This window comes from Alligator mississippiensis, chromosome 5 (genome assembly GCF_030867095.1).
Source record: "Alligator mississippiensis isolate rAllMis1 chromosome 5, rAllMis1, whole genome shotgun sequence".
Classification (NCBI taxonomy): Eukaryota; Metazoa; Chordata; order Crocodylia; family Alligatoridae; genus Alligator; species Alligator mississippiensis.
In genome coordinates this window covers 137132421-137159542 of record NC_081828.1, presented here as the reverse complement: position 1 = coordinate 137159542, position 27122 = coordinate 137132421, and the positions used below count along the sequence as shown (strand labels likewise).

The following is a 27122-nucleotide window of genomic DNA, read 5'->3' as shown; positions in this document are numbered from 1 at the left end:
CTCCCCCTCCCCTGCCCTGCCTGCTACATGTGTCAAGGTGTTTTTAAGCCTCCTTCAGAGGCACTGGGTGTTGGCTGCAGCCAAGACTGGGGATTTTGACATGGGTATGCCAATGCTCCCGCTGGAACTTCAAGCCAGAGGTTCCTGGCTAGAGGGTCTTGCCCCTCCGCTCAGGGTCAGACTGATCAGCGTTTCTGAGGTTAGGAAGGAATTTTACTCCATGGTCAGATTGGTATGGACTGTAGTGGTTTTTGCCTTCCTCTGTAGCAAGGAGTGTGGCCCCCTACCTGGGATCTCTCAAGCATATATTAATAACCTTTTACAGAAGCAGGACATTGGCTGCCATGGTTCTCCTGCTTTACCCATGGCAGGTTAAGGTCTTACGTTGTTTGTCTCAGGGTTTACGGTAGTCTTACGAAGAGTTTAGATTGGTTTGGATAGGGATGATCTTGCCTCAGGCAGGGGATTGGACTAGTCTTTTACTTTCCTGCCTAGAGCAGGGGGGCTGGACCTGATCATCTCATGAGGTCCCTTCCAGCCCCTAACTTTTATGAATCTATGAATCTAGATGTCCTCTGGAGGTCCCTTCCAGCCCTACTTCACTATAATTTATAGGATTTCTAGTCAGGTCAATCCCAAATTGATATAGTATTAGCAAGGAGTATTCATACCCCTTCAATATTCCACATTTCTGAAAAGGGGTTGGAATTTTTAACTGGTTTAAGCGAGAGATTATTTCTATGAATAAGTCACTGGATAAGAGGCTGGGTGGACCTCAGGACTGTACCAGAACTGGAAACAATGAGTGGAAACCCACCACCCTCACTTGGGATCCAAGTCACGTCCTTACAGTCCAAGTGATTGTCACCCTACCAACTGAGCTACACAGCTGCCAACCTAATCATGGAAAAGCAACAAAATCTTGGAGGAAATGAAAAGTTCAGCCTGGTCAATGAAATAATCCACGTAATCAAGCAAAGGAATTATTTAGTCTTGGACCAACAGAGGCTGACACTGCTGTGAGAGCAGCGCTCTGGAGGAAGTATTTCTCAGCTCTCCTGAGCCAGGAGGCCATTCCAACAGAGGCAGAGCTAAACGTGGAAGGGAAAATAGCATGTTCATTGAGACAGAGCAGTCTCCCCAGAACATATAAAGAAATGTAAAGGATAAATGGTTCTTACCTCAGATGGCAAAATGGGATGTCCACATGCTGCACACTTGGGAGCCAAAACTCTAAAAGAGTAATGAGAAATAAAAGGCAAGTTGCCTATCTGTATGTTCTAACAGGTAGATTACTATCTGTGGTTTGTCTCCACAATTTGTGGTTCTCCCTTTATATGCAAAGGTACGGATGTAGAAGCTTTTCATTCTAAGTGTCTACTACTTCATTGTTTACACAAAACCAGATGCCACCACCTACACTTCCAACTGCCTGATAGCTGCACAATCTGTGGTGAAGCTTTATACATTAAAACATAAGTCCCAGGGACTAGTCTGTAAATTTTTCATGAATGCGAGTCACTGAAGTACTTACATACTATACTCAATCCATTAAAAAATAACTTTGATGTCTTTTATATACTGATGGGCTTGAATAGCTGGAGCTCCTCAAAACAGTGAAATTTATCACCTCAGACTAAAGACTTCAGAGAACCTGCTTCTGAGGGTTACTCTTAACACTTTGCTTTCTCTGGAATGCACAAGCATCCACAAAGAAGTTCACAACATTTTGTAATAACAGTTGCACGTAATTCTAAGCAGACAGGTCAAAGTGCATGTAGATCTAATAGCATCACTGATGGCAGCCATTTAGTTTCCTTAATATTAATGATTTACAAGTGGATTTATCACTTGTTTAATTTATTGAACAAAAAGCTGGCTAAGAATCCCTCCGCCATGTCCAGCATCAACTTTTTAATCACTTAAGAAGCCAAATCCAGACCCTGCTGTAACTGAGTGCATCTCCCACTGATTTCAGAAGGGCTGACTTACAGATCTTAGCCATTATAGACACCAAGTGATTGAACCTCACACTGCCCCTGTAAGGTAGATAAATATTACATCCATTCTGCAGTCCCATGTTCACTCCAATAACCCATCTTTCCTTACTATTTTGAAAGGCAAATGAGAGGTTTTTTGACAGGCTCAACTTTTCTGTGTTTTGTTCTTACTTGTGGTAGTCTCTGACACAGTAGATTTTGTTTTCTGTGTCTACAGTGAAGGGCACTCCATCCAGACACTCATTACAGATCACACAACGGAAGCAGCCTGGATGGTATGATTTCCCTAAAGCCTGCAGGATCTGCAATAAACCAAGAAACAGGAGAGAGCTCATGAACAGACATTAAAGGGAAAAAAATGCACATACACATAACATTACAGATAGAGGTACACTGTCACCAGAAGGACTCTGTCTTATTTTAACCATCTAATTTTAAGAATGATTTAGCAAAGAAAGATTTTGTCCAGACAAGGGCATATTGGAGTCAGAAGATCACAAATTCCCAAGGCTAGGATTATGTGTGTGGAAAAAGAAACAGAGCTAGTGGATAACAATTTGGTTATTTGGAATGAAAAAATAAAGGGATAAGTCACTGATTTTTCCTTTAAAACCTGTTCTAAAACATAAGGCTAAAGGGGCATGCAGCAAAAATTACTGGAAGCAAACACAGAGGGAATAAAATAAAATACCTCCCTCTGCTCTCTTGCAAGTAGCTGAGACAAACCCTACACAGCCGGACTTTCACAGATGCTTAGATTCTAATGCTAGAAGGGATCATTATGTTGCCTGATCTACAGAATGCAGGCCAGGATGCTTCACCCAGTAACTCCTGTATTGGACCTAACAACACAGGCAGCCATGTTTTAGAAAGGACTGGGTAAATTTATGATCTTTAAATAATTTCTAGTGTAGCTATGCAAACTAGGATGACATTCACAATTAAATCTCAGGACAGTGACATAAAGCAACTGTTAGGAATTATCCATTTTATATAACAGACTCATTTCATTATGATTTTGTCTTCCCCTGAAACACTAATATTGGGTGCTACCTAAAACAGAACTTGAGGCTAAATGAACCCATGCTCCGATCTCACATTCGTATTAGTTGGACATTGGTGAGAACTTTCTGCTGAAGTGGTCTACACATAATTCTGTTATGCTATTTTAAACTTAAGCCAAGGTTTAACTCACATTTTGGATTAAATGCACTTATTATCAACACCCAAAGTGCTTCAGTTAGACTGGATATAAGGAAATCAGGCTCAGCAGATGATATGGTCCAACCCCAGCCTATAGTGGGAAGAGGCAATTACCGCAGAGCTGGGCTTCTATGCAAAAAGTGTGGACAAGATCATCCTCTGCAAGTTCACAACAGATTTTCACAGAAGGTCAAGGTAAGTCAGTCAGTGTGTTTTTACACAGACTGCTTTTCAAAGTACGTTTTTAACAGATAATATATGCATACAATATATGCAAAAAGGTGCTAGTTTTTCTTCCGTCCAGTGACAGAGGCACCAGGGTCTTGATCTGTCACAAGTCTTGTGCATACCAGCTAGATGAGTAAACTAAATCAGGTAACATGGTGCATGGATTTTATTTGCCCTTGAGCCATTATTCTAGAATGCCAATCCCCTCCCCTCCTCACATATAGGCAACACTTACCATGTCCATTATTAAATGGCCACAAATGAAACACCTGTCAGCTGACTGCTGGAAACCAGAATACTGCAAGAAAAAAAATAATTGGCTTAAAATTTTACAAGGCTGGATAGAGGAGAAACAAGTATATACTAGGGTGAATGATCCACCTGGTTCTCTTCAGCACTCCTCCCCTCAAGCAAAATTTCTAGTTTGTTTTATGTGGATAGGGAGTATTGCATAAGGTTCTGTCAAAGGCCCTAGGGGCAGAAATCTATTTAATCTAGTACAATGTTTCTCAACCTGTGGGTTGCAAGAATATATGAAACGGTCATGAACAAACTTTAAAAATGGATTATCTTCTAAAGGAGAAAAAAGATGGGAAACTGGTTTTCCCTTGCAGGCTGGCAGAGTTCCAGCGTGGAAGGGGCAGCTTGGGCCCCCCCTCCCACCTCCTGCCCCACACACTGTGGGGCTAGGACTTGGGAATCGGGGGCAGTGGGTTGGTGAAGAGCACTGGGTTGGGACTGACCAATGTTTAAAAATGGGTTCTGGTACAAAAAAAGGTTACCTAGCGGACAATGGAAGTGTACCATGAGACCAACTCTGAGTTACCCAACTAAAGTATATGAGTGACTCTACTTCTAGGTATATAAGTGCCCCAATTGTAGCAATAACAATATGTCTGTGCGTCTTCAGAGGGTAATCCAATTCCTGTAACAGGGACACTTATGAGCCCAGAGGGGGTAACATAATCTCTCCTACACATCGCTTGGTTAACTCAAAATTACACTGCAAGTTGCATTTTAGTTGTCCAATAGGCAAAACTGAATTCTGTCTTAAATTCTCTGAGCCTGGGGGGTGCCCAAGTTCCCAAACACTCAAGTCTTTAAATTTTTAATTGAACTCAACACCTAAAGATACCAGATATATACAAGTAAATCATGTATTTACTGGTAAAGAACAGATGCTAATTTGATCATGGGTGTACACATTGGGTATCCATGAATTTATATGTTAGTTGCATATAAAGAGGGTACTGACTTATCTGGATCATATCTCATTCAGCTCAGAAATTTAACTTTGAAGGGACAAATTCTCCCTTCAGTTATACCTATAGTAAATCATCAGGATAGTTGTAGTATATCTTCAGTAAACCTGACACAACTTCACTGAAGTTGGTGGAACTATCCTGGCATTACTTCAGTACAGCTCAACAGAATTTGGATTTTTTGCCAAGAATTAAACATATAGGCTGGATTCTCATTTATTCATAGCCACATTTATACCACTCTAGCACAAACCACAATTTCTATCGAGTTGGAAAGTTTACACTGCCATAGAGGTAGAAAGGGACCTTGGGCCCCTCTGCATGTGCAGATAAAGGCACAATGGGATCTAATGCACAATCCACACAATTGCACCTCCTGCTATATTACAAATGCAAAGCAGAAAGCATGATTGTAGTATTGCAAATCAGATCCCATCGTGCCTTGCTGATGCTGCAAGGGGAGCCTGCACTGGCAAAAAGCAAGCTCCTATGGCTGGAAGCCCCCTCAGGTGCCCCATGCATCCCCATAGCTGGGAGATCACAGCAGCTGTGATCTCCCAGCTGGACTGGTGCATGGGGGCCCCTGTGGCTGGGAGTCCTATCTGCTGATGAGACTCTCAGCTGTGGGGTGAACAGGCTGCTGTGACTGGGAGCAGCATCAGGTGGGCTCAGGGTTGCACATGGGCCCCTACAGATGGGAGCTCCGATCAACTGAAGGGGTTCCCAGCTGTGGGGGCACAGGCTACGCATACAAAATAAAGCTGGATAGAAACCAGCTATAAAATCATTACACATTTTCCAGCAAAAACATTATAGCTGATTGGATCTTTTTAAGGTGCTATGGTTAATTTGCACACATAGCCAGTTTAAATTAATTGCCAGTTACCAGGTAATTGCATAAAACATATACGTAGAGGGGACCTTAGTGCAACAGAAGAATCAGGTCCAGTGAGTATTTCAAATGCATTTAATTGGACTTCCCATTTTCAGTGCTTGGCTTAATGAAACCTATTGTTCCTAAGTAAGAGAAAGAAATTTTAATTCCCCTTTTCCTCAATAGAGATGAGTAACTTTGCTTAATAAGGGGGCACTTCAGGAGATTTAAAAATTAACCTTTTGGAAGTCTACAGGACATATTTATTGACATGTCTTTGTTTTTCATACTTTTTTTTTCTTTGTGTTTTTCAGTGAGCTCTCCTGGCCTTGTCCCAAGAGCAAGGAAAAATCAAACAGGCCATGGGAACTTCTATCATTGTTACAGTCTATTACTACATTTCTGAGCCACCCACATGTGTTTGTGTGGAGTCACCTCTTGATAAAGGATCCAAGTACTGCTTAAAAATCAAAGTTTTCCCAAAGTCTGGACCCAGACTTTTCACAAAAGGGTTTGATCCAAAGCCCACTGAAATCAATGACCTAAATGGACTCTGGATTGGGTCCCAAGTGCTCTGCTTCTATAGCACAGAGCCCATCAAGCAAAAGAGCCAAAAGTCTAAATGCTGCTGCTCCTAAGTGCTGTTATACAAATCACATAGGTATTTAATAAGTATCTTAGGCACTTCTACTCTGTCCACAGCACATGAGGTATCTCATGTCTCACAGAAATGTCTGATCAAGGTCAGTCCACTGAAGAGGAAACCCGGTTCGCCCACTCTTTATCTAGCCATCTATCTATCGAGCACCTATCCCCAGCATGTGGCCTGATGCCCTTTCAGTGAATGCTGCTTGCTAGACTTCACTGGTTGAAATACCAGCTCTGTAGCGCCATGAATCACCTTTATGCAGCTGTTCGTCCACACAGCCTACAAGAACCGAGGGAAGGGAGAGACCTATGACAGCAGCACACTCACCAAGAAGTCTTCTTCGCAGAACACCTTTCCATTGACAAAATAAAAGGCTTTTCCTCTCAGTTTTCGACCTAAGGAAAAACACAGGGAGAGGAAACTGATCGGTAGATGGAAAAAATACTAGCAAAAACTGGTAACAGAGATGCACTGGGGGCAGAAACAGTCTTACTGTTCTATATTAGCACAGCGCCATGCATGATGGAGCGGCTCCAGAAATGAGGTTGCCACATGCACAAAAATACAAATATGACTGGGCTGAATGCTACTGACCATTCGAATCCCCAAATATTAACTGTATTTTTTCTGCTAGTGATAGTCCCATGGTCTTCATAATCTATTTGTGATACATGACATGCATAATTCGTAATTAATCTATACAGCGCACATCTGCCTGCCTTCCTCATAATCTAATCAGGGTTGTGATGAGACTGGTTTCAATTCAGGGAACTGCATGTCCCATGAAGCTATACGGTTTGTTAACAAGTCTCAATATCCTTGCCATCAAACAAAACACAGCATACAGTTTAAAGCCAGGCCTCAGAAACCAAACAAGAAAGGAAGTTCTAGGATCCTGTGTAGAGCAGCAAGGGTAGTTTGCTGACTCACACTGGAAGCCACTGGTGGTGGTGGTTGGGGATACACAGGAAAGGAACGAGGAAGGTATTGGAGAGGATAATCTGTACTAAGTTTTATTTCTTCAAATTTTCCAGCAGCACTCCTTTCCCAGAGGTGGCATTTTGGAGTCCCTTCTGATTCTATAAATCATCTAATCTAGTGCAACACTGCATAGAAGGATTTGCAATTCCTAAATTATCCTAAATAAACATCTACCAAATGTCTTTTTGAAAGCCTCCAGCCTTGCTTTCACATCCCCCCACCCTTAATCACCCTTTCTTCAAATTAAATAGAACTACTTCCTGCAACCCAGCATATCATCTGGATCTGCCCCAGGTGAGTTAGATACCACAGTGACAAAACAGGTCAGCATCTAGTCTCCAATAGCACTTTCAGCTATTGCTTCCACACTTCTTCAACTGTTTTAAAACCAAGGAATCCTTAGGCAGACAAGATCCCACAGCTCCAAATAAAGGACTTTGCATCTAGTAAAGTTTACATGCGTTACATATTTTACATGTATAGGTTGGTAGCTTGTTGCAGTTCCTCATAGTTGAAGTACTGCTGCAGCAAAATACACCTCCTCCCCCCACTCCATCTCCGTTACTTCTTCCTCTAAGTACGCTCTCTTTCATCAGAGCAAACAGCTTATTTTACTTACTTTTAAACTGTTTAATTTTGTCTCTTTACAATCCACTTTCTCTGTTAAGCATAAAAAACTTTGCAGCTGTAGTCTAATCTGACAGATCTGCCTCTCAATTCAGATGAGGAGAAAGTATTACAAAACCAGATGCCTGCCTCAACTCAGCAAATTCTGAGAGAAAACAGTAGTCAGCATTTTCAATTAAAACATACTGACCAGAGTGCAATTGCAAGCATGTGTCTGGAGCATTTATAGGAACAAAGTGTCCCATCTCATGCACTACACGTGCTAAATCTTGTCTAGGAAAGAAATGCTGCCAGATTATTAGTAAAGTGATGTGATACAGTGTAAGTTGCTTGGGGCTGGACAGTACTTACCTCTAGGAACTGTGAGACACAAAGTATGTTGTTCTCAGTGCTCAGCAAATAATAATGCCTACAGTAAAAAAACTAACAAAGGAAGCGGAGTGCCATGCATCCTGAAAAGTCTGATCTTTGTCAGTTGCTGCACACACCAGAGGGCGCTATAAGACAGGCTAGAAAGCATCTGTGGCTACCAGCCATGAAAATACTTTCATTTCTACCCAGGAGAACTTTTATCAGGCATCAGAGAAAAGATGGTAAAGGATGTTTGTGCCCAAAAGCTTGCAATTAAAGACTTTTTTGCAAAAATCTTCTTAATCTAATAAATGATACCACTTCTGTCCACAAGCCCCGATTGCTTTTTCCTCTAGACCAATACGGCTACAACCTGGATTCCAAGTTCAAAGATGAACTCCTGGCAAAACTTGCTTTGACTTCTGTGGTAAGTCTAAGCTCAAAAGTCACCCCTAGTATTTATGGCTCAATCTAAACTTTACGCAAAAAGGACAAAGAATATTACAACTGCATTTCTTGCAGTCAGCTCTGCAACACTCAGTGTTACAAGTTGCTCTTGTTACCTCTCTGCCTTTAAGGACTAGCTGTGGTACAGGAAGAGTTACATTCCCCCAGAGGTGTGTGTCAGTTAGGGGCAAACTGTATTGTAACAGGTTTTTATTGGCAGGCATGGGTGGGGAAACAACCACCTGTGTTAGGGAACAGTACTTGAGCAGAGATCTTAGCCTTGACCCCAAAATAGAGGGTCAATTAGTTTCAACTCTACTATGAAGCCCACAGGACTTGTATGCAGTCACAAAGTATATTTTTGAATGCAAATATGGATTTGCACTGTTGGCACAGCAAAACCTGATGATGCAGCCTCTGAAATGTCCTCTAAATTGACCAGGATGGAACCCAGACACATGCATTATAGCAGGCTTCAAGGCCAGTGCAAGTGGCAATATGTCTCGCACAGGACACTCTGAGACCACTGGAACACCAAGTATGATGCAGACTGCAGTGTAGCGAAGAGGTACCTGTGCTAGGTTTAAATGAGTTAATTCATACAGCTGCCCAGCCACAGCAGCACTCATCTCCACATGGGCTAATTTACATCTTATTTTGGCAGCATAATTAGCTCAATGCTACTCTGAATAGACTGTTTCTGGCACCCAAAGCTTGTTCAAGTATCTCTGCACTGCCCTGCAGTCTGCAGGTATGTCAAATTGCTGCTATGATTCCTTAGTAAGAAATCTTTGTTTCAGAGGAAGATCAACCCACTTACACGGCAAACCTTCCCCTGCTATTAATGCTTCTCTGCCTGCAGGCCAGTGCAAAAGAGTCCCTCTGCTCCAAGCTGCCACTGCCCAGTCAGGGCCAAATTAACCCGTTAGAGGCCCCTAGGCAAACAAACTCATGAGCCCCCAGCTGAAGAAGAAATGCTTATATTATTTTTTTTTTACCCAATAATTACAATACGTAAAATAAGCACTACTGGGCCCCTTCTTTACTTAGGGCCCTAGGCATGTGCCTAGCTTGCCTATGCATTAATCCAGCCCTGCCCATAGTCCTACAGCATGAGGGGGGAGGAGGGGCAGCATAGACACTGGAGCCGCACAATCCCCAGGGGGCCTGTCCAAGCAGAGACATGTCCCTGACCCTGTACCAGCTCTGGGAGGGCAGTGCTTGTGGAAGCAAGCGCAACATCATCTATAAAGGTGCAGCAGCTGCTCTGTTTGCTCTCCAGCTCCCTAGAAGCATCCTGTACACGTGGGCATAACACCACCTGTCAGGCACCCCTGCATGGAAAGTTTTTGCTTGCTTCCTTCCTGGCACACTGCTGGCTCCAAGGGCAGTTATTGAGTCCACCATTTTTAAAACATTCCCAGCAAATGACACGTTTTGACAAGCAAGCAGGGAACAATAAGGTAAGAACAGCACAGGCCTCATATCTTTCACCAACACAATAAAGCTATAACCCCCAAAACATGGAGAGAAGAATCACATGATGACTGGTCACACACACGGTCTAGTGCCCAAATGATTTGTAGTTCCTACCTTGTCTTTATTTTGGTGAGAGTCAGGATGCGGGCACTTGCTTTAGAATAAAAATACCCTATGTCTAACTAGCTTAGTTTAATATTTTACTCGGTTAAACACAAATCAAAACAGGACCCCGATCCCAAAATAAAGGGGTCCACACAAGCGCTGGGTTACCTTGGACAAAAATAACAGGAGATGTAAATTAATAGCCATTCAACTACATTGGTGCCAGCTTGCATTTAGATCAGTCCAGCCTAATTTTCTGAATTTAGCAAAAGGTTTGATTGCTGTGGGGTGAGGGAGGAATGCCATGCAGCTATGAAAAGGATGGTTCTACTGCTCATGATTTCCAAAGTAGCCATCTGGTGATTTCAGAGGAATTTAACGATGAGGCAAAGCCTGCAATCCTCACTCAGGCAAATCTCTGACCGATTTCAACAAGCATCAGGCTTGAAACAGGCACCAGAGTGGCACTAGAGAGGCACGAACTTATACAAGCAACATCTTTCTTCATCAGATGTTATGAATGATACAGACGTGAAACAGTCAACTTAAAAAAAAACAAACTCCTGAATATTACAAGCTGGCACATGCTGTAGGCCAGCCAAGTGTACAACTGATAAGGCAACCTTCCACCCATATGTAGTGTGTAAAAGACAGGTTGGGGACAGTGAAGAAACACACCCACAGGCAAGTTATGCCTGATTTTGACTGCAGTCCCTGATCAGTGTGCTAGCAATAGTCTTTCCAACAGAGCGACACACCTTGGATTACTGCCAGAGTCATTCTTCAACAGTGACAAAAGCATTTTACAGGCATTGCGCACCAGGTGTATTTTCAACCCCTTGACACCACTGGTTAAGATTTATTACAGCAGCCCCAGAGGGGCTGTCATAGTTAACATTTTGTCAGCTTTTTTAAAAAATAAATTAATTTACTAGAATGATAAACCCAATGAAAGGGATTTATAATTGGCTGTCAGCTTGGTATACAGGTCTGTTGAGCATAAGCCCTATACAAATCATTTTGGTGGCAGGATCAGGGTGTTATGCTACACCTTAACATCTGTGTTAAAAAATGGCACCCAGCACTCTGACCTTCTTCTGATCCATTCTCACTGTTCTTTTAATAATTCATTATTCAAATTCCACTAAGATTAAATCTATACCATTGCAAGATCACTGCCAAGATGATCTCTCTCCTCAGTCATCAGAATGTTTAACACCTAGGCTGTCACTTTGAGAATTAAGCACTGTTGGGCTTTGCTTCTGGCCCTCTTAAATATTTTGCCTTCACTTCACTTGACGTATTGCCAGCAAAGACTCGTACACTTAAAATATTGCAGCACCTATACAAGCCTATCCCAGCCCAGACTGTCATTCCAGAATTTTATGTTCTTCCCTACAAAACAAGTTTTGAGCCTCATACTATTACATATCAGTCCAGAATAATTTACCTAGTCCAAGGGTGTTCAACCCACAGTCTGCAAGCCAAATCCAGCCTGTGGAGCCATGCCATCTGGCCTGTGGGGATCCCTGGCAGTTGGGAGATTTGGTGATGGGGGAGTGGTGGAATCTCTGCACAACTGGATCCTGACATCCAGCAGGATCAGGACCAGGCCCACCCTCACCCATCCAAATCAGGTAGAGCTGCTCTCTCTCCCCATCCCTCCCACTCCATATCTGGATTGGGGTGGGACTGTCCTGCCCTGCCCTTCCCCCCCCATTCATCAGGAATCGGGCAGGCTGTTCCCCGCCTCCTCCCATGTGGTCCTGAGGTTACTTCCAACCCTAATTTTCTATGATTCAATTATGGTAATACTTTTGGCCATCATCTCAAATGACAGGTTTCTCTCTTTGGAGTGTACATCTTTATAAATTTCACTTTGAACCAGCTACTGCTGTCATGATGGTCAATGGGAAAATTTGCCATTCACTTCCACAGGAGCTGGAACGAACACTTTTGTTTTTAATAAACTAATTTCTTATTAATTAGCATCAGTGGTTATGGTTAAGAACTAGAGGGAGACCAGGATGGAAAGCCAATGTTCAAAGACAAAAAGTTATTCTGTGTCACAGCCTTTTCATTTCTGTGCAAAATTCTAAGTCTAAACAGTGCTCAGGTAGATTAGAGTTAGGCTATGAATTTTCTTCTGTAATTACAGAGGGCAGATTTATTTATTTTTTTAAATAAAAAGGTTTTGGAGTTGGGAGGTATCACCACACAAGGAGGAAGAGGATCATTTGGCTGGCAGACTGCAAAAAAAATCAAACCCACATCAGCCTCCTAAAATTAAGTAACCAAGAGTGCTGGATAGCCCTGACAGATCCTGGAAAGTTCTGACTCATACTGCCAGTTCCTCTTCACTTTTCATGTCCCTCAGAAGCTGCATCCATACAAGCAGTCTTCACATCACGCAAGCAGCACAAAGGGTGTGCACAAGCTACAAGGTGGGAAGATTCCCCCAGATCTCATATCATCCCCTTGGTGGGTCTTCATGTGACAAAGTACAAAAAGATCCAGCTCAGACATGATTCTTTGGGGACCACTGAAGAGGCTGCAAACTAGAACAAGCCTTTTGGTGCTCTCATTGGTGCCTCAGGCCAGGCCTCACCTAAAACTGCAGCACAAGAACTGGTTTCTGGCTGCCCCAGCCTCAGCTGTCCTCAGTGGAGGCCAGATGCAGCAGGGAATCTGACACAGAAGAGTCATTATTGCAAATCATCTCTTCACTGGGGTTGGGCTGACAGTTCACTTTGAACCCTGGACCTAGCCTGAATCAGAGGACATTCCCTAACCTGTGCAAGGTACTTGAATGTCTGATACAAGCTAGCTTCAAACACCTTCAAAAGATGTACACAGTAGCAATACTGCTAACATAGATTGCCAAGTCTCTTTCACGTAGTCATTCAGCCAGAGTGCGTACTGCAAAATTGGCAGATGCATAAGTTCTGTCAGTTAGAAAAACACTGGAGGCGGCAAAAAGTGAGCTCCAAGGAAGGGGTATGATGACCACAAGCAACAAAAGGCACTCCTGCTGCAACACATATGTACCAAAAGGCAGGTGCCATCTAGTTACAGCCACAGGTGCGAACAGAAAAGTTTAAAAGGAGGGCTATGATACCACAGCCAGATACATGATAAATATAAAATCTTTCCTGTGGTCACAGCAGATTTCTACAACAAGCTCAACAAAGCCATTTGAAATCTTTTTCTTTTAAGGAAACTCCACAGCAGAACTCCAGCGGCTTCAAAGTTTAGATACCAGACAAACAAACACATGGAAGAGAGTGTGTTATAACTGCAGAATCCCTGCTGGGGCATCTTTTTCACCACAGCAGGCATCCCCTCTTTAGTCTATAACAAAGAGCGATACAGAAGGGCTGCTTGTACACGCTGCAGGGGTTTACTTTGGTTTAATTCTCCCTAAATTGAAGCGGCAGGTTTTTAAAACAGAAGGCAAGCTGCCGGTGGGCCAAGCGATCCCTGAGCTGTGGGGGGGGGGAGCCAGTGCTTCCCTCTGTGGAAGTGTCCCCCAGGTAGCACCCACCCACAGGCACCCAGCCTGGGCAGTCCCGGTGGGCACTGCAGCTGTGGAGGTAAACACTGGGCCCCCACACAGCTCCGGGGAAGGGGGGAGAAAAAAAAAAAAGATCAGACTCACCATTTATTTTTTCTTCTTCAGTGGAGCCTGCATGCACAGGCTGCCTGCCCAGCCCCTGAGCTGCACTGGGCCCAGTGCTTCCCTCCGTGGCTATTAAGGTAGCAAACTAAAACACCTTGGACATGTTTTATTTTGCTATGTCCCAAAGTCATTTAAAGCACAATATGCCGCTAACAGTGTAAACAGCAGCCACATTAAGTGGTGCAAAAGGGCATTTAAGTCGCTTTAAAGGCCTATTTTGTGGTGTGTAGAGGCCAAGGACACTAAAGTTGCATTCACTACCATGCTTCCAAAGTCAACGCCAATTCTGTTGCCTAACTGACTTTAACACACATCATGCTCTAACTTTGGAAACAGCACCCTTCCCCTGAAATATTTTCATATGTGCAATCTAGTCAGAGAAGAATTGCTTTGGGAAAGTTTGAGGTCACTTGGCTGAGGTCTTGAGATACTGAACTTGGAATACAAGTTCTTTCCTACTTGCGGGGGGGAGGACCCTGTAAAAATAAATGTAATAAAGAAAGTAGTGATTCTCCAAAATGCCTTACACTAAAAGGCATAGTTTGGTTTCATACATAAACCCTCTCAAGGAATACAACTAGGTATTTTTACTAAGGTTGAATAGAAACAGTTTGTTTTCAAAGATCAAATATTAAGATTTTTAAAGGCATGAAATATAAAAATAAAAGCTAGAAAATATGTATATTTACTCAAATTATCAAAGAAATATATGCATAAACTTTTTAACAAACAAGCTTGTGTACATATCCATTTTAAAAAGAAATGCATTGGAAAGAACAGAGTGATTAAAAAATAAATCAGAAAGCCCAGAATTATATTCAGTTTAAGGTTACAATCTCAGACCTTCATCTTAGACTAATAGCTATCTCACATTTACATTTCAATTGTTGATTGACACATTATTACTCCTACCCTCTTACCCAGTGTATAAGAGCTCATGTACAAACACACACACCCCTGAAAAATGCCATGGCCAAGGCCTTACATAGCACATATCCTAGCAATATTGTCCTGAAATCCTTCTGTACCTGCCACAGACCAAATGGACAGGAGCAAGATCCATCACTGTAGTGTTCAGTAAAAATCTAACTTGTGCCACTTGTGTGTGACATTTTGCATGGCAAGTGGCAAAGATTTTTCACTAGAAAGTAGAGAGGGTAATAAGCCCATTCATTGATTCTTCTTCTGGACTGTCTCCAAGGTTTAGCTCATTTGAGTTCCTGTGGTGATATGCTGAGGTTTTGGGGTTGTTTTTTTTTTGCTTCACATACATCAAACATCATCATTCTGGCTTGGTCATTTTTATTAAAGAATTCCCACAGTTAGTGCAAGGGGTGGGGGGAGCAGAGGAGGGTGCATATTAGCTAACACTTAAGACTTTCCCACTTAAAGATCTGTAAATTTGACACAGCTGGAAATTAGTTTGGCAGCCCGAAACAGTCAAATTCAGCTTCGCATAAGCCATGTACACAAAGGCAAATTTGGCTTCTGGAGCCTGGGAGATATTTGCTCTCATTTAAGAATTCCATACCCAGACATTTGGCCTCGCTGGCAATTCAGCTCAGGAGAGATACAGGACTGGATCACCAGGGGTGTTGACTTATAATTAAAGGTGCACTGGCAACAGAAGGAGGGTTTACAAAAAGATTATTTAATTGTACTAGGGTATCACCCGCTATAATGGACCAGTGTCTATGGCATACTTCCCACTAGTACCTGGTACCTACCAGAGACACTGATGCTCCAACCAGTAGACTGCGTTCTCTGAATCTGTCAGGCAGCCTTTGTTAACCCTGATACAGTGTTACTGTGCAACTTTCAAGTTGTCAGCCTAGCACTTGACCCCTTCAACACTGATCTGCAGCCTCAGGCAGCTTAATTATGTGTAGCTAGCAGTCCCAGTTAAGACTGAGACTACAAGGATACATATAGGGCATGTCTACACTGCATAAGGCAGTGCCATGGAGCAATATCCAAGAAAGTGGTAAACAAGTTTGTTCAGGTACCTGAAACACCAGCAGCTTTCCCTTACACTTATGCAGGGAAACCTGACCCAGGCCCAGCTGTTCTGATGCAAGTACCCAAATTAGCTCATTTAGAGCCACCTCAATTACCAATACACACCACTGCACTGGGCTGTGTGGATATACCCAGAGAGCAGTGAGATACAGCCTGGGTAGGCTGACATAGCACAAAGCTGGTGCTGTGCAGAGCTATGTGAACAAGCAGTTACAGCAGTAATTCACATCCAGCTCATCTATACTATTTCAAATTCAGGGGAAGCACTAGTGCCCTGTCACCCTTTCATCAATGTAATGTTTGCTCTAGGTTTTAAAAGAGGAAGAAACATTAAAGGCCAAAATCTTGCCATTGGTAGACATGTAACTCCCACTCATTTTTCCCAGGAGGTCAACATTTGGCCCAAATTTTGGATTTTTCTCCTTCAGTTTAACATATAAATACTCTTTCTCCCCTCCTTGCAATCAGTTCTTTAGTTCTAGCTTCCTTCCCTGCCTACTAATTTCCTTCATAGTCATCATTTCCACTTCCTTTGCTCTATTTTGGCCTTCCGATTTCCTCTGAGGACCACATGGCTCATACAGCTCAAATACAAACACTGTATGTTTGAAAATGTCCATGATGGTAAGGTGGTATCAAAGCTGCAATATATCTATGTTCCTTTAAACATAAATCAATCCTGCTTGTGTCAGCCTAGGGTTAAAAAGTGGTAAACCAATACAGTTTATTCCCAGTTATCTAAAGAATAAAATAAACATCATAAAGCCTGGAAATATACTTCTTCTCACAGACCATATGTGCACAAATATTATTCAAATAAAAAGAAGCAACTGCTATGCAACAGTGGTTAATGTGTAACACACTGTTTGAAGACTTAAAACATTTGCTCTATGAATTAAAAACAAGCAAGCAAATATCTTGCAGGAACTAGCTATATGTTTCTGACTTACTTTCACAGGTTTAGTGTTAGATAGATATATATATACTAAGGATGTAAAAAAACCCCAGCCTGCTCAAAAGTTTCTGCCCCCACCTCTCGTTTAAAAACTACTCTGTTCACATGCATATTTAGTACCAAACAATTAAATGAGTTTGTGTCACAATAATTATTCCAAACCTGTTTGACCTATAAACCCAATTTTTTTCATATCATTTTGCTACCTCAGATAAAACCACTGTTTTTTCCTGACAGCTGAACTCTATGACCTAAATGGGTCCATCCAAAAAAATGCTTTCCCACATTTGTCACTGATCACATTGCCTGTGTTTCAGAAACAGGGGGCTTGATAAAATTAAGCTCTATAACTATCATAGCACTTTTCTTTTCTTGGTAGACCTGCTAAGCCTTCCTGACCTGGGAAACCAAAAAAAGCATTTGGACAGAAATCCAACCACAAACAGAATTAGAGATCATTGCTAAAACAAAAACAGTGAGGCAGTAGATATAAATATCTGGAAATGTGGGAGGCAGTGTGCTTTACCTTAATAGGTCATTTTGTGTATTTTTTATGTTAGGGCAGAGATTTAGTGCTCCACTCGAGCAGTATTTTAGGACTGAAACCATGGATAACCTTGACTTCTCTATAATAGCTTGTATGGGTGGGTCCAAGATAACCTTCAATTGACCTGACAAACACAGCCTAGCTTCTTGCTCTTCAGAAAGAAACCAGAGTCCCCATATAGCTGCAAACTGTGTGTTGAACAGTGTAAGACAAACAAAATTGTCCAGACAAATATCTATTTTACTGGCAACTGAAACAGTCTCCTAAAATCTACCAGTGGCATGATGGTGTGTGGTGCACAGTGTATACAGGAAGGCATACATTATCTCTGTCTGGGTAACAGACCTCCAACTCCTTTGAAGTGGCATTTCAGTCAATAGGCCTCAGAGAGAAATAGTTTAAATCTTCATCGTTACAGTCCAGCAAAAAGGAAGGAAAACAAAAGCAGCTATATTTAACCAATAGCTTCAAGACAAGACAAGACAGAGCACTCCAGTTGCAGAGATGTACTAAAAGACCACAACCCTACGGCCTGCTCCAGAAACTGCATTCGGTTAAACATTTAATATGGGAAACACAACACCTTCTAATTCCAATATGTAACTACCGTAAGAAAGCCATTCAAGTGGTGGATCTCCAAGCATAGGATGTGGGAGCCATATAGCAGACTTCCCCTTTGAATGTCAATTTACTGTTCATGTTTTCTGCAACCTGGATATTTGGAGATGTGCACGTACACAAGAAAAACCTATTCAGAAGGCCTGCTTCCATGAGTTTCTTTAAATTCTAGTACAATTACTGGCCCCTAACCTGCACCCACTGAAGTATATGCATGCCTACAGTCACACAAGTAATCACCAGTAAACAAACTATGCACATGCTGAAGGTTTTGTAGGATAGGCACCTTACTGAATAATAGTTATTCTGTATAAACAAGGCAAATTATGCTCTTACTTCCCCTTGTATAAATCCAGGACACCCCCAATGAAGTCAGATCTATGCAAACATAGCTGGGGGCAGACTCTGGCCCTGTGGATCTGCTCCTGTTTCCTTGGAAGTCAGTAGAAGCTTTGCCGTAAACTTTAACAGGTCAAGAACATGCGATTAAACACTGTTTGGAGAGGCAAAAGCCCTTGCAACTTTCTCCAGCTTCTTGATCCTAAGGCAACTGAAAATAAAGCATCCAAAGATATCACCAAAACTTTAAACATCAAACAGAAGAGGTAAACAACAGAGCTAATACAAATGAGCTACCGTGTTAAGACAGGAAAGAGAATGGAACTAGGCTAGCAACAACATGTCTTGTTTTAAGTGAGTTTCATTTCCTCTTACTGACAAATCAGTCAGAGGAGTCACTTCTGTGATCTACAAAGCATATCCTTTTCTTTTTCTTGTTATTTGCTTGCTGATGACAGGAAGCAAAAGGAAATACTTACATACATCCCCAGAAGCATAAGACCTCTTCAAAAAAACACCTGCAGAGCCATGCATATAGCAAGCAAGTCCCGGGACACTATTGAGGCTCAATTCAGCATGGTTTGCTTAGAAGAAAAATAAGTGAGCCAGATTATTCTCTTGCACTATTGAGGCCAGACACAGGAGCAGCAGCAAACTTATTCTTAAAAGAGATAAATGGTATTCCCACTTTCTCATAATGAAATAAATTTTCTAGCAATGGAAATAGTGTTCCCTGTTTCCATCAAGGGCTTTTAATCTGAAGTGCTTTGTTCTTGTTCCTATCCTGAAGGTGTCTTTGACTAATGAATGAAGAAGAAAAAGGAGGATCTCAGTGCTGGCCTTGGCACATTTGAATTCACTTATATGGTCTACCATGAAATGCAAAGAATTTTATCTTACATTGAAACCAAAAAGCTCTGCACTTATGGTAAGTAGCTTAAGGAAATAGTCAGTCTACCCACCCAGAAGAAAAGCAAGCCCGCTCTATCAACATGTTCAAAAAAATGGCCGAACTCCAATTCGTTTCTGCTGGAATTGAAGATATATGAATGCAGGACCACAGGATAGTAGGGCTGGAAGGGACCTCATAAGATCAAATCCAGCCTTCTATGTAGGGTAGAATTATCCCTGACTAAATTAATTATTCCAGTCAAATGTCTGTCTAAGCTGCTCTGGAAAATTTCCATGAATAAAGATTCCACATAAACAAACGTAACTATGTTTAAGCATAAGATGGTGGTCTCCAAACAAATAAAGTAAGAGTGACAGGAAAATGCTAACGTAGCATCCATAGTTCTCAGACAACAGTTATAGAGTGGTGATTTTGGAAAAATCAGGCCAGTTAGACCTTTCTATGGAATGATTTTTAGAAGGAGCCAGACAAATGCTGAAGTAAACTTATTAGCCAGACTCTGTGATAATCCTACACTGCCAGTGCGTTGGGGCATATTCTACCCACCAGTAGTTCGGCTCCCCTCAAGACACTCAATACGGTAACCCTTTCAAAATCCTTTGATTTTTCTTTGCTTACTTGATGGCACAAAGAACAGTCAGCACAAGCACCACCAAATATCATCTCTGACCTTATGATAGTCAGTCAAACAGGATTTAACTGGCCACGCCATTATTGGGCACTTCTCAACCATTTTCGAACTGGACAGTATCACTGTGCCTCAAACCTACACCAATGGGGCCTTCGCAATGACAACAAAAGCCCTTGTAGACAAATTTAAACCATGTCCCACTTTACTGACTCGTATCCATTTACAATGCTACATGGTAGCCTTCAAGTTCTTCACAATGGTGATGACATCACTTTAAAATGGCTGAAACAATATGCAGAAACCGCATACACTAAATAAACAAACAGAAAGAGCCTAGGATGGAAGAGAAATATGCAGGCTACGTAGGTCCAAAGGGGATATGGGTTTGAGCAGAAATGACATGCCAGGAGGTGGTGGCCAGGGACTGCAAAGGATTCTGACACACCAAGCATAGGGACTGAAATGGCACAAAACTGATTTCAAAAGGTTTCAGCAATGGACACCACCCATACATCACGTCTCTTCCTTCATGGTCCCTATTTTTGAGCAGAAGACAGGAGCAATTTACAAACTGCGAACATAAGCGAGGGACGTGGGAAACTTTTGACAGCTATCCACTTCTCCAGTGTAAGTTAGGTTTTGCAGCCAACACCAAACTCTGTGCTGCCAAGTTCCAAAAAACTGGATTTACCCAAATATTCCCCAATATTTAGATTCTAAATAAGGAAAAAATATAAATCTGTTATAATTTTCAAGGTATAGAATTTAATTATTGGAGGTTTGCCTTGAATTCCTCCTCACACTGCTACACCAGGGAAAATAAATAGCAGTCAGACAGCCCCTTTGTCTTCCACATCCCCCAGCTTCTTTCCCCTGCAGCCCCTCTTCCAGGCTCCCCTTTTTACTGTTAGACCCTGCTTTCCCTAAGCACATGAAAGTCTGGGGCAAATCTGGAAACACTGATCTTGAAATAAACATATCTGTAATAATTTCAATATAGGCAAATTACTAGGGTACCCATAGACTTAGTTCATTTAGAATTGATAAATTTTTACTTTTTTTTAAACTGCTGCAAGTTTTAGCACAGATATTCCATAAACACACTTTTAAGCAGCATTTTTGTACATGCTTATTAGGGTTGTGCAAAACACGCCCTATTTGATTCGGATTCGGCCCAAATCAGGGACACTATGTCTGAATCACTGAGTCTTTCCAAATCTCTCCAAATCAATTTGGAGGGTTCCAATTCGATTCAGAGATATTAAAGGGTCCTATGATTCGATTTGGATTTGGAGATTTGGCCACTGAATCAGGCCGAACCTCCACCAAATCAAATCTAGGACCGAAGCTTCGCACAGTCCTACTACTTATATAAAGCACAAACTGTGCATGATATTAGTCCAAAGCCAAAAGGCTCGTGATTTTCCATATTGTTCATTGAGCTAGACTGCAGCAGAGTCAACAGCATTTCAGCCACCCATAGCTCAGCACTGTTCAGTATGGGTTAACTCCAGGTTCTTCCCCACAAAGGATCCATGTGTTAATTAGTCCTTTATTCATAACTAGGACCAGGTGTTCTTAACATGAGTCCTGGGATCCTCAAAAAAATTATATACAGATGAGGCACAGAGCAACCTGGTCTGGCTCCACCTCATGCAGAAGTCATATGCAACAGACTGAGAGAGGGGTTAACATAGGGATTCTGGGTGAACTGTTTGGGGCCCCATCTGGTGATGTGCATCAGCCATTTGAGGCTAGGGAAGAAACAGGAATAATTGGAAATGGAAAAGTGTGGCTCAGCTGTGGAAGTTAAGAGGAAACTGTAATGTATTCAAGATAGTTGCTCACTATGACTTGAAAAAGAGTAGATGCTGACGGGGACTGCGCATAACAGGTATTACCATATCTCATTCTGATGAACTGCACTAACCTAGTCTTTTGGTAGGTTCCCATCACTATTTCTGGCACCAGGGAAGGGTTTTGGAACTTGCTCCAATCTGTTTTGAGTGCTGGCCTGGTGTTACAGCACCTCTGATGCAAGCTCCCTACTTGGGGAACAACTGCCACTGCCCCTAACTTTTCTTTTAAGGGCTAAATACACACGTGTGCACGTGCGCGCGCGCGCGCACACACACACACACACACACACACACACACACACACACGGCACCCATCAGTATGTTTTCCCAATATGGGCCATGTGTTTTATAATTATGTTCAGTGTTGGTTACATTTAATCAGCTTCCTAATTGGTTTCCATTACTGTGCAAACACTGCTTTTAGCAGCAGTTTACTGATAGACAATGTATTTAATGAGGTTTCCTCGTATGTGAATGCAAGATAAGGGGCTTTTTTCCCCCCATGCTGATGGGGGGAGGGGAACCTTGCCTTGTATTTGAGTAAATATGGTATTACTAAAATGCCATTTCTGCAGCTTTCTAAATGTACTCATGCATTAGAGCTAAAGAGAAGATGCATTCCCTGCTTTCCATTCTAAATACAACAGAGAAAAAAATCCTTACTTTAGAAAAGGAAAGTTCAACAATACAAACATAACAGATTTTTTTTACTGCTGCCACTAAGGAGCTACATTTCTAAATATACACTAGTAGCCCTACGGATGTGAAAGCTGAGGCAGGAGCACCAGTCCAGTGGACAGAGCAAGATATTTGGAATCAAGACACTTGGGGTCCAGCCCCAGCCAGAGCTGTGTGACCACAGGAAGTGACTTGGAGAATATTACTGCAGAATAGTAGAGCCAAGCCAGACGTAGCTTTAACTTAGCTCAGGCACTCATAGTGGTCTAACTGCTGCTACATGCAGCTGAACACAGGATAACCACCCCTCCTCGCTTAAGGCAGGTTTTGCAGCCCACACTGAGCTATATGCTGCCATGGCTATGCTGCTAGCAGGACCTGAACTAGCCAGTTAAAAGTTAACTCATATGTCTGCTATAGAGTATAGAGGGCAGAGGACACACATGTGCACATGCGGGCACACACAGACGCACGCACACAATTTCTCTGTGCCTCCTTCATTGGTGAAATGGAACACACATAAATTACAGTGAAATTAGTTTGTCTGCATTTGTAGAATGCTTGAAGAGCCTCCAAAGAAAATGACGCGTAAAGTTGTTATTGCTGTTAGCAGTAGTAAAATGTTTATGCTATATCTTTACTTGGCATGGCATCTTACAGAGGTTATTAGAACAAACAAAAATCATAGTCCCTATCCTTAACCCTTATCCAAAGAGCTCAGTCTCAAGCAGGCAAACATGTAATATGTGGCTTGACCAACGCTTCTCAGCCTCTTTAGACTCAAGGCACCCCTTGTTAAATGCCAGCTTTTAGTTTTCACTCAATTTTTTTGACTACAGAAAAATAATATAGCAATTTCTCTCTTATAAAGAACTCAGAAAAATCAAGCAGGTCAGAATGTGTTTAACAGTCTGGAATCCTATTTGAATTATCTGGGTTTAATCTTGTGAATCATGTTTGCACACCTAACAGCGCTAAAATTTCAAGGATACTTTGGGGTGCCACCCAAGGATCTCAAGGCACCTGAAGATGCCATGGCATTCTTGTTCAGCATCACTGACCTTGACAAAGCAAGGGGACAGCCAAAGGGTAGGAGAGGATTAAAAACAAAACAACAGGAGTCAGCATATGCAGAGAATGAAGGTGAACTCTAAGGTCAAATGCATATGGGCTTCCGCTCCTATACTTTGAAATAGACAGTGAGGGAAGAGAAGAGGGTTCTGAGGAAGGACAGCAAAGATGCTTGGCGCACATGATGGAAACAGCTAGAAAAGGAAGGATGTGGGAGATCAAAAGGGCAAACAAGGTGAGGACAGTGGGTAGAGCATAGAGGACAAAGTTTATAAACACAGGTTTTTTTTAGTGTCATCTGCTAACCAATGGCAATGAACAGTCACTTCAATACCCATTATTTTCCAGGGTGCAATATCTATAGGGATAACATTATAGAGGGCACCTGAGAAGCAAAAAACAAAAATACAGAATAGGTGTTGGGTGGCAGCACTGTAGAGAAGGGTCTTGGGGTTTTGGTGGATCCCAGACTCAGCCTTACTCTGCATTGTGATGCAGCTGCAAAAAAAAGCCAAATGAGATTTTTGGGCTGAATCAACAGAACTAGATGGAAGGCATGGGAGATGACAGCATCTCTCAACTCAGTGCTGGTTAGGCCTCATCTAGAGTAATGTGTGCACTTCTGGGCTTTGCATTTTAAAAGGAATGTGGAAAAGTTAGAGAGGGCAGGCAACAAAAATGGCAAAGGGCTTGGAAAGTAAGCAACATGAACAGAGACTAGATAATTAAGCAAGTTCACCTTGTAAAAAAAAAAATGTTTAATTTGCGGGGACATGACAGAAGTTTTCAAATATCTGAAGGGCTGCCATAAGATATAAGGGGCTCAGGCTGAAGAGCAGATTGGAGAATATTTGCTTTTCCCCCCATTCTTCTGAGTTTTGCTAGTTGCCATATGAGGTTAGGAAGGATTCCCCCCTCCCTGTTGTTATGGATGATTGGAGGAGGGGGAGTTCCCCACCTTTCTCAGAACCATTGGGTGTTAGCGGCAATCAAGGCTGGGGATTTTGACTGGGGTGTGCTGGTGTTGCTGCTGGGACTAAGAAGCCCAGATGTTCCTGGCTAGAGGATCTTGGCTCCTCCACTCAGGGTCAGAATGAGACTGAGACTGGTATTCCTTCCTGATACCAGACAATGTTTGGTACCAGGAAGGAATTTTATCCTATAGTAGATTGCAAGGGTTATGGAGGTTTTTGCCTCTGTAGCAGGGGATATGGTCCTCTTCTCTGGATCTCACAGGTATACTTAATAACTATTTCCTGTCTTTGTTGTGGCAGGACAGTGACAGTGCCTTCATCCTGTTGCTTTACACCTTTACTGAGGACATTTGCTATTTCAGACATTGGCCTGGTAGCTGTATGTGAGAGTTGCTTGTGAAGTTTTTAAGAACAGGTTAGACTCATACTTTTCTAGGATGGTTAAGATAGGGATGATCTTGCTTTGAGCAGAGGGCTGGACTAGATGACCTTCTGAGGTCCCTTCCAGCCCTACTTTTCTATGGTTTTATGATTCTATGAGTACAGCCTGTATCCTAACATCTGACACATCACAAGACACATTGTAAACACAACTGAAACAAACATAATAGTCAGGCCAGGGACACAGTAACTTGCCAGATGAGCAAAGTGAAGGCAGAAGGCAAATTAGTTCATATCTCCAAAAGGTGTATTTCATTTTACATGTCCTGTGGTTACAAATAACTTAATTCAAGGAGATCTGACAAGTCCCTTACATGCTGACTTCACAAATCAGGACCTTGGATTGTGAAATCTTTATGCCAGGGAGTATTTCTTAAAGATTTAATGTTTTTAAAGTTAAAAGAAAGGACCATATCTTGCCTGTTCTGCATACCCCAGGCTCTGGAAATTCACTGTAATTCCTGTATCACGCCTAATATATATGGCACTTGACTGACCTACTATGATTGTAAAAAAAGCCATAATAAGTAATAGAAAACAACTGCACCTAGAGATAATAGGCACTTACAAATATCCCAATGGCTTATTTCTGCCCATTGTGCCCTATAGTAGAAGGCAGATACAACCCAAAATATTTCCTCTGAATGAAACAGTAAAATTGCAACACTTCAGGAGTGTGCATCCTACCAGGTAAACAAACAACTACATCTATCCCTCACCAGAGAATATTTGAAAAACTATGTGCAGCAGAGGAAGTAAGAGGAAGTAACTCCCACACAGACCATTATTCAGCTAAGGATCTCCCTCACAACAGAAAAACACACTTACTGCACGCTCCACAAGTGAAGCAACCATCATGGTAGAGATTCCCCATGGCTTGGCAGGCTTGGTTGGCTCCATACACGCCTTTGTTGCATTTTACACAGGTTCCTAAAAATGAAATAAAGAAAAACAAGAGGGGTCAAAAGTAGAATCTATTAACATGGCAAATCCTTCCATAGGAAAGAGATGCCTTAACTGCAAGGGCACTCCTGCAACAGAGGCATTTGTATCTCAGTATGCATAAGCAGACTCGCAAAACTCAGAAGGTAATGATAGTTATCATAGCAGGTAGGTAAGGTAAACTTCAGCATTAAATACCCTGAATGTTATTGTTGACAAAGGCTGATGCAATCAAACTGACAGACCAGACACCACTGAAAATAACCTGGAAATTTGGCTAGCATGCTCCTCCGCTTGCTTCCTGTAGTTATGTCCTCTCTTTCTTGTGACCCCCACCCACGCACAACCACAAACACTTGAAAAAGAAAAATCTGTAAGAAACAGGGAGTCCTATTTGGTTGTTCATTGACAAATGGCTTCCACAAATGTAATTTACAATACTTCCCATGCAGTTTTGACTGCTCTGATTGATTAGGGAAACTAGAATTCCCTTTTTAACTGCTCATTTTAAATTTTAACCTATTTATCTCTACAACTTCTGATAAGCACAGTAAAACAGCTGGAACTTTCCACTACACCAGTCCTTGGACTGAATTCCATCCCTGTGGACTGCATATCAAGCCCACACTTCTTCCCTCTTGCAGGCACCTCTGGAAGGGAAGTCTCATTGTATTCCCTGCCAGATTTTTTTCTAGGTTCTTTTAATGAAATTCCATCTGGTGGAACAGATGTTTGTTGGTAAAAGCAACGAAGCTAGCTAATGTGAACTTCATTCTCAGAACAACCTGTAAAATGAAGAAGCAACAATAGGTGCATGCATTCACTTAGCTTCTGGGACTAGAAATCTGAGTCTGTCGCCTCTAAAATGACTACAATGATCTGTGGCTAGTCAGAGCTGTTGAACAGGGCCACACCCCCACCCCAACCCCCAAACAGCCTGTGTGTGTCACTAGAGAGAAAACAAAATTAAAATCAGTGCTTTTAATGTGAAGATGGTGGGGGACACCTTTGGCAAACAAAAGATAATTGCACAGACTGGATGCAAAGACTAGAATCACAAGCAGGAGAGGAAGAGGAAGTAACTCCCACACAGACCATTATTCAGCTGAGGCTGACCAACACAGATCCCAAGTCTCAATCTCTTGAGAAATACCACTCCCATGCATTGCAAGCAAAGAAGCAAGCATGAGACAGTATCCCTCCTACTGGCCAAAGCGGGGGTGGATAAGGAATAAGTTATATCCTTTCAC

The 27122-nt window shown here is 42.1% G+C and overlaps 1 protein-coding gene across 2 annotated transcripts in view; it reads right to left on the bottom strand.

Moving 5' to 3' along the window:
* Positions 1-27122, bottom strand: part of LIMD1 (LIM domain containing 1) — a 53538-nt gene that overhangs the window by 12097 nt on the left and 14319 nt on the right. The window contains exons 2-6 of one of the 2 annotated variants that reach the window (XM_006261949.4): positions 25759-25860; positions 6544-6611; positions 3667-3729; positions 2172-2302; positions 1182-1233 (exon numbers count right to left, since the gene is read on the bottom strand). In XM_006261949.4, the coding sequence (XP_006262011.1) occupies positions 1182-1233; positions 2172-2302; positions 3667-3729; positions 6544-6611; positions 25759-25860 (416 nt within the window). The remainder of the gene's footprint in view (positions 1-1181; positions 1234-2171; positions 2303-3666; positions 3730-6543; positions 6612-25758; positions 25861-27122) is intronic. The other variant, XM_019483520.2, reaches the window with a different exon arrangement.